The sequence below is a fragment of the Dendrobates tinctorius genome, unplaced genomic scaffold, assembly GCF_039654945.1.
Source record: "Dendrobates tinctorius isolate UK_male_01 unplaced genomic scaffold, ASM3965494v1 ptg000258l, whole genome shotgun sequence".
Classification (NCBI taxonomy): Eukaryota; Metazoa; Chordata; class Amphibia; order Anura; family Dendrobatidae; genus Dendrobates; species Dendrobates tinctorius.
Window position 1 is genome coordinate 4,861,564 of NW_027361925.1, and position 14,286 is coordinate 4,875,849.

Consider the following 14,286-nt stretch of genomic DNA (forward strand, 5'->3'; position numbering starts at 1 on the left):
TACTACATGCATGCAACATACATATATACTACATACAATACATACATATAGACATACAGTACATATAACATAGAGTACATACTCACCGTCACTTGTCATTTTGATCCCCGAAGCCATTGTCCCCTTGAGGAATAAATATCAAAATAAAAAAACACCAATATACTTACACCGATCCGCAGAAGTCCACGAGGGTCCCACGTCCATCTTGCGTGGAGAACAGCAGCATTAGCTGATGCTACCGTTCTCTACCAGCTCCAGGAATACAATGACGGAAGGTAGGTATCCTTCCGCACTGTATTCCTCCACCACTTTAAAAAAAAAAAAAAAGTCCCTAGTCTCACTTTATGCCATTGCTGCGTGGGAATTGCAGCATGTATGTAGTATGTATGTTGCATGTATGTAGCATATAGTGTGTATGTTGCATGTATGTAGCATGTAGTATGTATGTTACATGTAGTATATATAGTATATATGTAGTTTGCATGTTGCATGCATGTAGTATATATGTTGTATGTTGCATGCATGTAGTATGTATGTAGCATGTATGTAGTATGTATGTTGCATGTATGTAGCATGTAGTATTTATGTAGTATGTATGTTACATGTAGTATATATAGTATGCATGTAGTATATATGTTGTATGTATGTTGCATGCATGTAGTATATATGTATTATGTATGTAGTATGTAGCATGTATGTAGTATGTAGCATGTATGTAGCATGTAGTATATACAGTGGGGAAAAAAAAGTATTTAGTCAGTCAGCAATAGTGCAAGTTCCACCACTTAAAAAGATGAGAGGCGTCTGTAATTTACATCATAGGTAGACCTCAACTATGGGAGACAAACTGAGAAAAAAAAATCCAGAAAATCACATTGTCTGTTTTTTTTTCATTTTATTTGCATATTATGGTGGAAAATAAGTATTTGGTCAGAAACAAGCAATCAAGATTTCTGGCTCTCACAGACCTGTAACTTCTTCTTTAAGAGTCTCCTCTTTCCTCCACTCATTACCTGTAGTAATGGCACCTGTTTAAACTTATCAGTATAAAAAGACACCTGTGCACACCCTCAAACAGTCTGACTCCAAACTCCACTATGGTGAAGACCAAAGAGCTGTCAAAGGACACCAGAAACAAAATTGTAGCCCTGCACCAGGCTGGGAAGACTGAATCTGCAATAGCCAACCAGCTTGGAGTGAAGAAATCAACTGTGGGAGCAATAATTAGAAAATGGAAGACATACAAGAACACTGATAATCTCCCTCGATCTGGTGCTCCACGCAAAATCCCACCCCGTGGGGTCAGAATGATCACAAGAACGGTGAGCAAAAATCCCAGAACCACGCGGGGGGACCTAGTGAATGAACTGCAGAGAGCTGGGACCAATGTAACAAGGCCTACCATAAGTAACACACTACGCCACCATGGACTCAGATCCTGCAGTGCCAGACGTGTCCCACTGCTTAAGCCTGTACATGTCCGGGCCCGTCTGAAGTTTGCTAGAGAGAATTTGGATGATCCAGAGGAGTTTTGGGAGAATGTCCTATGGTCTGATGAAACCAAACTGGAACTGTTTGGTAGAAACACAACTTGTCGTGTTTGGAGGAAAAAGAATACTGAGTTGCATCCATCAAACACCATACCTACTGTAAAGCATGGTGGTGGAAACATCATGCTTTGGGGCTGTTTCTCTGCAAAGGGGCCAGGACGACTGATCCGGGTACATGAAAGAATGAATGGGGCCATGTATCGTGAGATTTTGAGTGCAAACCTCCTTTCATCAGCAAGGGCATTGAAGATGAAACGTGGCTGGGTCTTTCAACATGGCAATGATCCAAAGCACACCGCCAGGGCAACGAAGGAGTGGCTTCATAAGAAGCATTTCAAGGTCCTGGAGTGGCCTAGCCAGTCTCCAGATCTCAACCCTATAGAAAACCTTTGGAGGGAGTTGAAAGTCCGTGTTGCCAAGCGAAAAGCAAAAAACATCACTGCTCTAGAGGAGATCTGCATGGAGGAATGGGCCAACATACCAACAACAGTGTGTGGCAACCTTGTGAAGACTTACAGAAAACGTTTGACCTCTGTCATTGCCAACAAAGGATATATCACAAAGTATTGAGATGAAATTTTGTTTCTGACCAAATACTTATTTTCCACCATAATATGCAAATAAAATGAAAAAAAAACAGACAATGTGATTTTCTGGATTTTTTTTTCTCAGTTTGTCTCCCATAGTTGAGGTCTACCTATGATGTAAATTACAGACGCCTCTCATCTTTTTAAGTGGTGGAACTTGCACTATTGCTGACTGACTAAATACTTTTTTTCCCCACTGTATGTAGTATGTATGTTACATGTAGTATATATGTAGTATGCATGTTGCATGCATGTAGTATATATGTTGTATGTATGTTGCATGCATGTAGTATATATGTATTATGTATGTAGTATGTATGTAGCATGTATGTAGTATGTAGCATGTATGTAGCATGCATGTAGTATGTAGCATGTATGTAGTATGCATGTTGCATGTAGGTTACATGTAGTATATATGTAGTATGCATGTTGTATGTATGTAGCATGTATGTAGCATGTAATTTTTTATTTTTTTTTTACATTCAACACATTAGCCGGATGATGGGACTACTACTGTCCCATCATTGGCTAATGTGTCAATCACTGTCATGGTAGCAGGCATTGCCCGATGGGACTTGTAGTCCCATCGGACGATGCCTGCACAGACCACCGGCAGGCCGGCACAGACCCCCGGAGCCTGCACAGACCACCGGCAGGCCGGCACAGCCCCCCAGCAGGCCGGCACAGACCACCGGAGCCTGCACAGACCACCGGCAGGCCGGCACAGCCCCCCGGCAGCCCGGCACAGCCCCCCGGAGCCTGCACAGCCCCCCCCGGCAGGCCGGCACAGCCCCCCCCCGGCAGGCCGGCACAGCCCCCCGGAGCCTGCACAGACCGCCGGCAGGCCGGCACAGCCCCCCGGCAGGCCGGCACAGACCACCGGAGCCTGCACAGACCACCGGCAGGCCGGCACAGACCCCCGGACAGTCGGCACAGCCCCCCCCGAAGGCCCGAACTGACGGCGCATCATGATGCGCACAGATAGCGCATCATGATGACGTCATTTCGGCAGCCAATCAGAGCCACAAAAGTGGCTCATTGCATTTTGGACTTCCGATTCCGGTATCCGATATGAAAAAAGTATCGGTACTCGGTATCGGAATTCCGATACGGCAAATATCGGCCAATACCCGATACTTGCGGTATCGGAAAGCTCAACACTACTTGTGAATCTTCCCCAAGTTTTTGAATGGCCTTTTCTTAACAATCCTTTAAAGGCTGCGGTTATCCTGGTTGCTTGTTTACCTTTTTCTACCACACTTTTTCCTTCCACTAAACTTTCCATTAATATGCTTGGATACAGCACTCTGTGAACAGCCAACTTCTTAAGCAATGACCTTTTGTGGCTTACTTTCCTTGTGGAGTGTGCCAATGACTGCCTTCTGGACATCTGTCAAGTCAGCAGTCCTCCCCGTAATTGTGGAGCATAGTGAAACAGACTAAGGAACATTTTTAAATGCTTAGGATTAGGAAGCCTTTGTAGGTGTTTTTGGTAATTATTTTAATCTACTGAGATAATGACTTTTGGGTTTTCAATGGCTGTAAGCCATAATCATCAACATTAACAGAAATAAATACTTGAAATAGATCATTCTATAATAACTATATAATATGAGTTTCACGTTTTGTATTAAAAAACTGAAATAAATTAACTTTTTGATGATAGTCTAATTTTGTGAGAGCACTTGTATTTAAAACAATTACTATAGTGTCATTTTTATTATATCTTATCAAAATTCTCAGTTGTGCAACACAATCTCCCTTATTTTCCATGAACTGTCTCATCTAATATATACTTACCTTGTAATGTCTTCATATCCTGTTCCATCCAGATGTGTCCGGATCCCAGAATTCCAGGCGGCGGACGTTCACCGACTGCCATATTGAGACACCCAAGTGATGGGTGTCTCAATATGGAAACTGCTGGTGGTACCAGCTTCTTGCGCGGTACCACCAGTGGAACACCGATACACACACACACTCTGTATATGCCGTATGCACCACACACACACACACTGTATCCGCTGTACGCAGCCTCTTGCGTGGTACCACCAGCGGAACACCGTCGCGAACTCGCCGCCGTCGGGATCAGATGAAAGATTCACTGACTGCCGCCATCTTTGTACATCTTTGTTTTAATGTGACCGCCGCTATCTGTCTGCACAAAGATGGCGGCGGTCTGATTTACTGCGCCTGCGCGAATTCCGCACAGGCGCATTGAATCATTCAGCTGATCCCAGGGGCAAATGCACAACGTGTCTACAGGCAGAGGAAGCTGGTCACATTAAAGGGGTTTTCCCACTAACGAAAGTTCATTTTAAAAATTGCCTATGTTTGACCGTGTACGGAGCATACCACATCTCCTGGGCAGAGGAGGAAGCAAAAGACAATACTGACATTACAGCAGGGGGATCACAGAGGATTCATTTTGTGAGGTAAAATATTTCACTGACTGTTTTTAAACAATATTTTACCTCACAAAATGTATCCTCTGCGATCTCCTGCTGCAATGTCAGTGAAGGAGAGAGACAGTAGACAAGGGAGATAGCACATGGAGTGGACAAGTCAAAGAAGAGAGCACAGATGGGAGAAGTCAGCACATGGGGAAAGAGAGAGTGGATAGGTGAGTAAGCACATGGAGGGCAGAGATTCTCAACGCTGCAAAGCCTGCCCTCATTGTGACTCTACAGCCCTCCCGATGCTCCATCCAGTTTCTTTAAAAAGGCCCTCATACACATCAAACCACAGCTGGCTGAACCCACAAGTCTAATATTTCTGGAGGCATCCCAACTCATCCCTGAGAGATGATGTTGGGGGACAGATGAATTATTTAGACTAAAGATGCCTCTTTTAGAATCCCATCCATAATGAAATTGCGACTACAATTCAGTGGCTATTCATCTCTAAGCTCCTCAGTCTGTTCATACAGTCATGGCCAAAAGTATTGACACCCCTGCAATTCTGTCAGATAATACTCAGTTTCTTCCTGAAAATGATTGCAAACACAAATTATTTGGTATTATTATCTTCATTTAATTTGTCTTAAATGAAAAAACACAAAAAGAATTGTCCTAAAGCCAAATTGGATATAATTCCACACCAAACATAACAAAGAGGGTGGACAAAAGTATTGGCACTGTTTGAAAAATCATGTGATGCTTCTCTAATTTATGTAATTAACAGCACCTGTAACTTACCTGTGGCACCTAACAGGTGTTGGCAATAACTAAATCACACTTGCAGCCAGTTAACATGGATTAAAGTTGACTCAACCTCTGTCCTGTGTCCTTGTGTGTACCACATTGAGCATGGAGAAAAGAAAGAAGACCAAACAACTGTCTGAGGACTTGAGAAACCAAATTGTGAGGAAGCATAAGCAATTTCAAGGCTACAAGTCCATCTCAAAAGACCTGAATGTTCCTGTGTCTACCGTGCACAGTGTCATCAAGAAGTTTAAAGCCCATGGCACTGTGGCTAACCTCCCTAGATGTGGCCGGAAAAGAAAAATTGACAAGAGATTTCAACGCAAGATTGTGCGGATGTTGGATAAAGAACCTCCACTAACATCCAAACAAGTTCAAGCTGCCCTGCAGTCCGAGGGTACAACGGTGTCAACCCGTACAATCCGTCGGCATCTGAATGAAAAGGGACTGTATGGTAGGAGACCCAGGAAGACTCCACTTCTTACCCCGAGACATAAAAAAGCCAGGCTGGAGTTTGCCAAAACTTACCTGAAAAAGCCTAAAACATTTTGGAAGAATGTTCTCTGGTCAGATGAGACAAAAGTAGAGCTTTTAGGGCAAAAGCATCAACATAGAGTTTACAGGAGAAAAAAGAGGCATTCAAAGAAAAGTACACGGTCCCTACAGTCAAACATGGCGGAGGTTCCCTGATGTTTTGGGGTTGCTTTGCTGCCTCTGGCACTGGACTGCTTGACCGTGTGCATGGCATTATGAAGTCTGAAGACTACCAACAAATTTTGCAGCATAATGTAGGGCCCAGTGTGAGAAAGCTGGGTCTCCCTCAGAGGTCATGGGTCTTCAAGCAGGACAATAACCCAAAACACACTTCAAAAAGCACTAGAAAATGGTTTGAGAGAAAGCACTGGAGACATCTAAGGTGGCCAGCAATGAGTCCAGACCTGAATCCCATAGAACACCTGTGGAGAGATCTAAAAATGGCAATTTGGAGAAGGCACCCTTCAAATATCAGGGACCTGGAGTAGTTTGCCAAAGAAGAATGGTCTAAAATTCCAGCAGAGCATTGTAAGAAACTCATTGATGGTTACCGGAAGCGGTTGGTCGCAGTTATTTTGGCTAAAGGTTGTGCAACCAAGTATTAGGCTGAGGGTGCCAATACTTTTGTCCAGCCCATTTTTGGAGTTTTGTGTGAAATGATCAATGTTTTGCTTTTTGCTTCATTCTCTTTTGTGTTTTTTCATTTAAGACAAATTAAATGAAGATAATTATACCAAAGAATTTGTGTTTGCAATCATTTTCAGGGAGAAACTGAATATTATCTGACAGAATTGCAGGGGTGTCAATAGTTTTGGCCATGACTGTATAAAGATCATTCATTGTGCAACACCCAAGTAGTGATCTCCGAGGCAGAGGTGATACGCATCCTGAAGGGACTTAAGGTCAAAAAGGCACCTGGCCCTGATGGTGTATCTCCAATGTGTCTGAAAGTATGTGCTACCCAGCTTGCCCCTATACTGACAAATATATACAATGTGTCACTGAAAGAGTGCGTTGTACCTCAGTATTGGAAAAGTTCCACAATTATCCCTGTCCCCAAGAAAGTGGGATCCTCTGAGTTGAACGACTATAGACCAGTAGCACTCACATCTGTAGCTATGAAAGTCTTCGAAAGAATTATGATGTCCCACCTGATAAAATTCACGCAGAAGCTATGGGACCCGCTTCAGTTTGCCTATAAGGAGAATCGTTCGGCAAACGACACTGTCAATCTGGCAGTGAAGTACATTTTGGATCATACAGATGAACTGCACTCATATGTCCGGATTCTTTTCATGGACTTTAGCTCAGCGTTCAATACCATTGATCCGAATTTACTTCATAAGAAAATGGTAGCTCTTGGAGTCCCTCTCAACTTATGCTTGTGGATTTATAACTTCCTGACAGCCAGGATACAGAGTGTAAAAGTTGGACCATTCACTTCGGACACCTTGGTCACAAACATCGGGGCACCTCAGGGGTGTGTTTTGTCCCCGTTACTGTTTTCTCTCTATACGAATGATTGCATCTCTTCAGCAGACTCAGTAAAAATCTTGAAATTTGCCGATGATATGACACTGATTGGTCTCATCAGGGGAAATGCTGAAAACTTGTATCGGAGTAAGGTGAAAAGATTATGTGACTGGTGTAAAGCCAATAATCTTGTACTCAACACTAAAAAAACTGCTGAGATGGTTGTGGATTTTAGGAAAGATCAACATGAGATACTTCCAATCTACATCCATGACGAAGTGGTTCTTAGGGTCACAGAGACCAAATTCCTTGGTGTTATCATCTCTCATGATCTTAAATGGGGAAAAAATGTGGATGCTGTTATAAGAAAAGCACAACAGAGGATGTTCTTCCTGCGTCAGCTGAAAAGATATGGTTTGTCTAAGAATCTGCTGATCTTATTCTTTAATGCTGTCATCAGATCTGTGATTTGTTCCTCTCTGATAGTCTGGTATTGGGGAGCCACTGCGCATGACAAACTCCGCTTACAAAGGACTTTCAGAACAGCAGAGAGAATTATAGGTTCCCCCCTGCCTAAAATCCAGGATCTTTATGATAAGAGTATTCGATCCCACGCATTGAAAATTTCATCCGATCCCTCTCACCCAGGACACTCCTCATTCCAACTACTCCCTTCAGGACGTCGCTTCAGAGTCCCCAAATGCAGCACCAACCGCCATATGAACAGCTTCTATCCACTCTCTGTTCAACAATTAAATCGTCATGTGTAGACTATATACTGTATCTGTCTTGTTAGATGTTACTTGTTGTATCTGTTGTTATATATTATGTTGCCTCTTTGCCACAAAGAATTCCTTGTTTATATGTAATATGTACTTGGCGATAATAAATTTGATTGATTGATTGAAAGCTCGCTACTGCTAGGTCAGCTTTTCACCTATAAATAACATTCTCTGTCTATAAAGGTTGTCAAATGTTTATAAATCCACAGAAATTAAGTACAAAATGTCCATAATTTAAAATAAATGCCTAGATTTTATTTGTTTAAAGTGGTAGACAGAAAAATATATTAAACCTTCTTTGCTCCAAAGCAAGCTTTGTAATAGGCCATCCAGCCCTCTGTTCCATTTAGACTACTGATATCTTCGTATGTGACCCAGTGGTCTTTAGACTCCGCAACAGTTGGGTCTGAGTGTGATTGCAAATTTCCTACTAAATGAGCTTATGCAGATTTGTGTGATTGCAATTAATATTTTCTAGTTCACAGTAATCACAGCATATGTGTTATATTCATATCTTAAGACACAGACATTCAGTATATTATACATTCTTGTTTTTTCTTATTTGAATACCTGCCCACAGCAAGCTCTGGCTGCATGAAAACAACGGCTGCACATTGCTGGCCATGATTATGAAAAAAAATATACCGTATATACTCTTGTATAAGTCGACCCCCCCCCCTAATTTTGCCACAAAAAAAACTGGGAAAACTTATTGACTCGCATATAAGCCTAGGGTTAGTGGTGGTCCAAGAAGATGCTCCATAGATAAACCCCCCATATGCTGCTGCACAAGGGTTAATGCTGTCCCAAGAAGATGCTCCATAAATACCCCCCATCTGCTGCTGCACAAGGGTTAATGCTGCCCCATAAGATGCTCCATAAATACCCCCATAATATGCTGCTGCACAAGGGTTTATGCTGCCCCGTAAGATGTTCCATAAATACTCCCATATGCTGCTGCACAAGGGTTAATGCTGCCCCATAAGATGCTCCATAAATACCCCCATATGCTGCTGCACAAGGGTTAATGCTGCTCCATAAGATGCTCCATAAATACCCCCCATAATATGCTGCTGCACAAGGGTTAATGCTGCCCCATAAGATGCTCCATAAATACCCCCATAATATGCTGCTGCACAAGGGTTAATGCTGCCCCATAAGATGCTCCAAAAATACCCCTTATTTGCTGCTGCTGCAATTAACAAAAAAATGACATACTCACCTCTCCATCGCTGGGGGCCAGGTGCCGGTGCCCTGAGCCCCCAGCACCGGCGATATTTACCGGTCCCTGTTCCATTGCCGTCCACTGCTGTGTCTCCCGGGTCTCTGCAGTGACATTCAGCAGAAGGCGCGCACTGACTACGACATCGCGCCCTCTGACCTGAAGCAGGAGCCGGAGACACAGCGGTGCACGGCGATGGAGCGAGGACAGGTGAATATTGCTCTGCTCCCGTCATACTCACCTCCTCCTGGTGCACGGTCTTCTCTGCAACCCCTGCTTCTCCATTGGTCATCTGCTTCCTGCATTCAGCGGTCACGTGGTACTGCTCATTAAACTCCATAATATGCGCATATTCATGAGTTTAATGAGCGGTACCACGTGACCGCTGAACGCAGGAAGCAGACCATCGAGGGAGAAGCAGGGGCTGCAGAGACGTGCCAGGAGGGGGTGAGTATGGTCTCTGACACCCCCGCTCCCCCTTTCCCGCCCACCCCCGGTATATGACTCGCGTATAAGCCGAGAGGGGGCCTTTCAGCCCCAAAAAATAGGCTGAAAATCTCAGCTTATACACGAGTATATACGGCATTTCTATGGTTGCATAAACTGATGAATATTCAGAAATTATTTTTTATAGATTCAAAAAAATTTTAGATAATATGACAAATTAAAATCTAAATATAATAGCAATAATATAAATAATATAATGACAGAATAGGTACTTACTGTTTAATGGCTACTTACCCCCAAGGCTTTTGGTTTGCTTTTCAGAAATGTTTGATAAAAAGGAGATGAAGGATGTGTATTTGGTGCCATTACATTAGCCACCCTCCATTGTGGGGTCACAGTGGGAGTAGTCCACATTTGAGTTGAAGGGGAGGCATTATATGCAGGTAGAGGTGAGCAGACATTTTGCAGGTATGTTGGAACTGATGTAGTCCAGCTAGGAACAGCTGGGGAAGCTGGGTTCTGTATGGTCTCGTACGTAGGAGGAACATTTTCATTGTTTGTTGCAGACATCTTGGCGTTGGCACTGAAAGTAGAAATGTTGAGTGAGCTCAGCAACTATTACAACTTATTTGCTTGTCATAGAATCATAGAGTTGGAAGGGACCTCCTGGGCCATCTGGTCCAACCCCCTGCTCAAAGCAGGATTCACTAAATCATCCCAGACAGATGTCTGTCCAGCCTCTGTTTGAAGACATCTATTGAAGGAGAACTGACCACCTCTCGTGGCAGCCTGTTCCACTCATTGATGACTGTCAAAAAGTTTTTTCTAATATCTAATCTGTGTCTCCTCCCATTCAGTTTCATCCCATTGCTACTAGTCATTCCTTTGTGCAAATGAGAATAAAGATGATCCTTATGCAATGTGACAGCCCTTGACATATTTGTAGACAGCTATTAAGTCTCCTCTCAGTCTTCTCTACTGCAAGCTAAACATTCCCAAATCCTGCAACCTTTCCTCATAAGACATGGTTTGCAGACCAGTCACCATTCTGGTCGCTCTTTTCTGAACTGGCTCCAGTTTGTTGATGTCTTTTTTAAAATGTGGCGCCCTAGATCTGATCTGTGATCAGATGGCAAAATGGCATTAAAAAGTAATAAAAAAAGCAAAACTTATAAAATAAATCAATAAACCTTCTTACAGCTCAGATGATAGAACAATGTAAAAATTATGGGTCCCTAAAATGGTGCCATAGAAAAACACAACTCATGGTGCAAAAAAGAAGCTATTTCAATGAAAAAAATAAACAAATGTTATCTCCTGGAATGCAGTAAATTAAAAAAGATGCTTGGTCATTAAACCAAATTGGACTCTGTCTTTTCTTCCTATTTCAAGGAAGAAGAATGTTTATGGTTCTGAATCCATATTCACTTATACAATATATAACACTAAAAACACTGACTCTACGTGTTGAAAAACCTGAAAATCCAGTTTAGTTTATTGTTTCTTACACTGTACCATAATCCACCAAATAAACTACTCTGTAGCATAAACTCCTAAACCTTGTGATTATCTTTCCATATTGAAAGTGTGTACAGGGAGCGGGGAAGGCAATCTTGGCAAATGCCTGAGGCCCCCACTCCTTCAGAGTCCCTCATCCAATGGCATACTGCCAAGGTCATTACAAGGCACTTTGATTTGGAGCTGAGGTCAAATTTTTCAGCATTTTTTCACCCATAGCAAGCAATGAAAAGTGAAAAAAACACTGCAAATGTCGCAACGCTTTTTGCTGCATTTGTTTAAGTTTTTATTTGGTAAATTAAACAAACTTTGTTAGGCCACGTTCACACGTATTCAATGTTAGGCCTGTATTTCACATCAGTATTTGGTTAGTGTTTTACATCAATATTTGAAATCCAGAATCAAGAGGGGAACCGTCAGAGGAAAAGTCTAATAGAAACACGTCACCACTTCTGCAATTTTCACCGACTCCTGGTTTTGGCTTACACATACTGATGTGAAATACCGAACGTGTGAATGTGGCCTTAAACATACTGTAGAAACAGCAAATATCCGCAACAGGTTTTGGCAACAGAAAAAATGTAGCATGTGAACATAGTCTTACTCTGAAATGCTATGACTAGTGTTGAGCATTCCGATACTGCAAATATTGGGTATCGGCCGATATTCGCTGTATCGGAATTCCGATACCGAGTACCGATATTTTTACAATATCGGATACCGGAATCGGAAGTTCCCATAATGCAATGAGCCACTGTTGTGGCTGTGATTGGCTGCTGAAATGATGGCATCATGATGCGCGGTCTGTGCGGGCCTGCCGGGGGTCTGTGCGGGCCTGCCAGGGGTCTGTGCGGGCCTGCCAGGGGTCTGTGCGGGCCTGCCAGGGGTCTGTGCGGACTGCCGGGGTCTGTGCCGGCTGCCGGGGGTCTGTGCGGACTGCCGGGGGCCTGTGCGGGCCTGCCGGGGGTCTGTGCCGGCTGCCGGGGGTCTGTACGGGCCTGCCAGGGGTTGTGTGTGTGTGTGCAGGCATCGTCTGATGGGACAACAAGTCCCATCAGGCTATGCCTGCTACAATGACAGTGATTGACACAATAGCCAGTAATGGGACAGTAGTAGTCCCATCATCCGGCTAATGTGTTGAATGTAAAAAAAAAAAAATATACATACTACATACATACAACATACATACATACTTCATATATACTACATTCATACAACATACATTTATACTACATTCATACAGCATTCATACATACTACATATATACAACATTCATACAACATACTGTAGGGATTCGACTCGCTCAGGTGCAGCGGGAGACAATCATGAGGCAGGTTCTTCCCAAAGTTCATGAGGTTTATTTGCTCCATAAACCATAAATCAGCGTATCACCAAAATAGCCTCTAGCTTAGGCACAAAAGAACATAAACGTCCGTGGCTTCAGACTCGGACCGAGAGTCTCAGCACATGCTGGGAGGTGTAGTCCTCCCCATATACAACTAATATACCCAGCTCAGGGCAATGTCCAGAGCAGCGCTCTATCTGCAGCCGCAGACCCAGGAAGGCTTCTCCTTCCTTAGCACACAGGCCCCTCTCTGTAGTGTCCCACCTGGACACAGGGAAGTCTGTCCACACTCTCACAGACTCCCTCCACTCTCTCTCACATGTGCCAAACACCTCAATTACATAGCCCTGTAACCACACCCACAGGTGATCACATGGCTATGACATCACTAAAGGTTGTATAGACACACACAGGTTTCCCTGACACAGTGTAACAGAAAGATCAGCAGTACCTCTGCTGATCAATACACCCTGGAGCCTGCATCCCAAGGCCACCCACCTTGAGACCCATAATGGTCATTTAGGACCCTGCTCCTGTTACCACACTGAATGTGCCTGTACACCCGTCCTGGGACACCCACACAGCGCCCCCTAGCTGACATAGTGGTAACTACACCACAATACATACATACTACATACATACTACATATATACTACATTCATACAGCATACATACATACTACATTCATACTACATACATACTTCATATATACTACATTCATACAACATACATACTTACATACTACATATATACTACATTCATGCAGCATACATACATACTACATAATACATGCATACTACATATATACAACATTCATACAACATACATGCATACTACATACTACATATATACTACATTCATACAACATACATACATAGTACATACTACATACATACAACATGCTACAGACATACAACATACATACTACATACATTACATTCATACAATACATACATATAGACATACAGTACATACAGTATAACAGAGTACATACTCACCATCACTTGTCACTTTGTTCCCTGAAGCCAGTGTCATCTAAATGTGAAAAATATGAAAAAATCAAACAAGCAATATACTCCTTGATCCGCAGAAATCCACGAGTGTCCCACGACGATCTCCTGCACTGCATCACTGAGAGGTTACTATAGTTCACTGGTCTCACTTTATGGCAAAAGCTGCGTGGGAACTTTCTCACACAGCAATGCCAAAAGTGAGACTTGGGACTATTTTTTTACAGTGGCGAAGGAATACAGTGCGGAAGGATACATACCTCCCGTCATTGTATTCCTGGGGCCCCTAGAGAGTGGTCGCATCAGCTGATGCTGCTGTTCTCCACGGGAGATCGTCGTGGGACACTCGTGGATTTCTGCGGATCAGGGAGTATATCGCTTGTTTGTTATTTTCATATTTTTTATAGATGACACTGGCTTCGGGGAGCAAAGTGACAAGTGATGGTGAGTATGTACTCTATGTTGTATGTACTGTATGTCTATATGTATGCATTGTATGAATGTATTGTATGTAGTATGTATTTTGTATGTCTGTAGTATGTTGTATGTATGTTGTATGTATGTAGTATGTACTATGTATGTATGCATGTTGTATGAATGTAGTATATATGTAGT

The 14,286-nt window shown here is 42.9% G+C and overlaps 1 protein-coding gene across 4 annotated transcripts in view; it reads right to left on the reverse strand.

The window, feature by feature from the left end:
- The window catches only part of LOC141069332 (membrane-spanning 4-domains subfamily A member 4A-like), a 284,745-nt gene that overhangs the window by 166,396 nt on the left and 104,063 nt on the right, over positions 1–14,286 (reverse strand). For all 4 annotated transcript variants that reach the window (XM_073558807.1, XM_073558805.1, XM_073558808.1 and 1 more), the window contains exon 2: positions 10,093–10,381. In XM_073558807.1, the coding sequence (XP_073414908.1) occupies positions 10,093–10,368 (276 nt within the window). In that variant the 5' untranslated portion in view covers positions 10,369–10,381. The remainder of the gene's footprint in view (positions 1–10,092; positions 10,382–14,286) is intronic.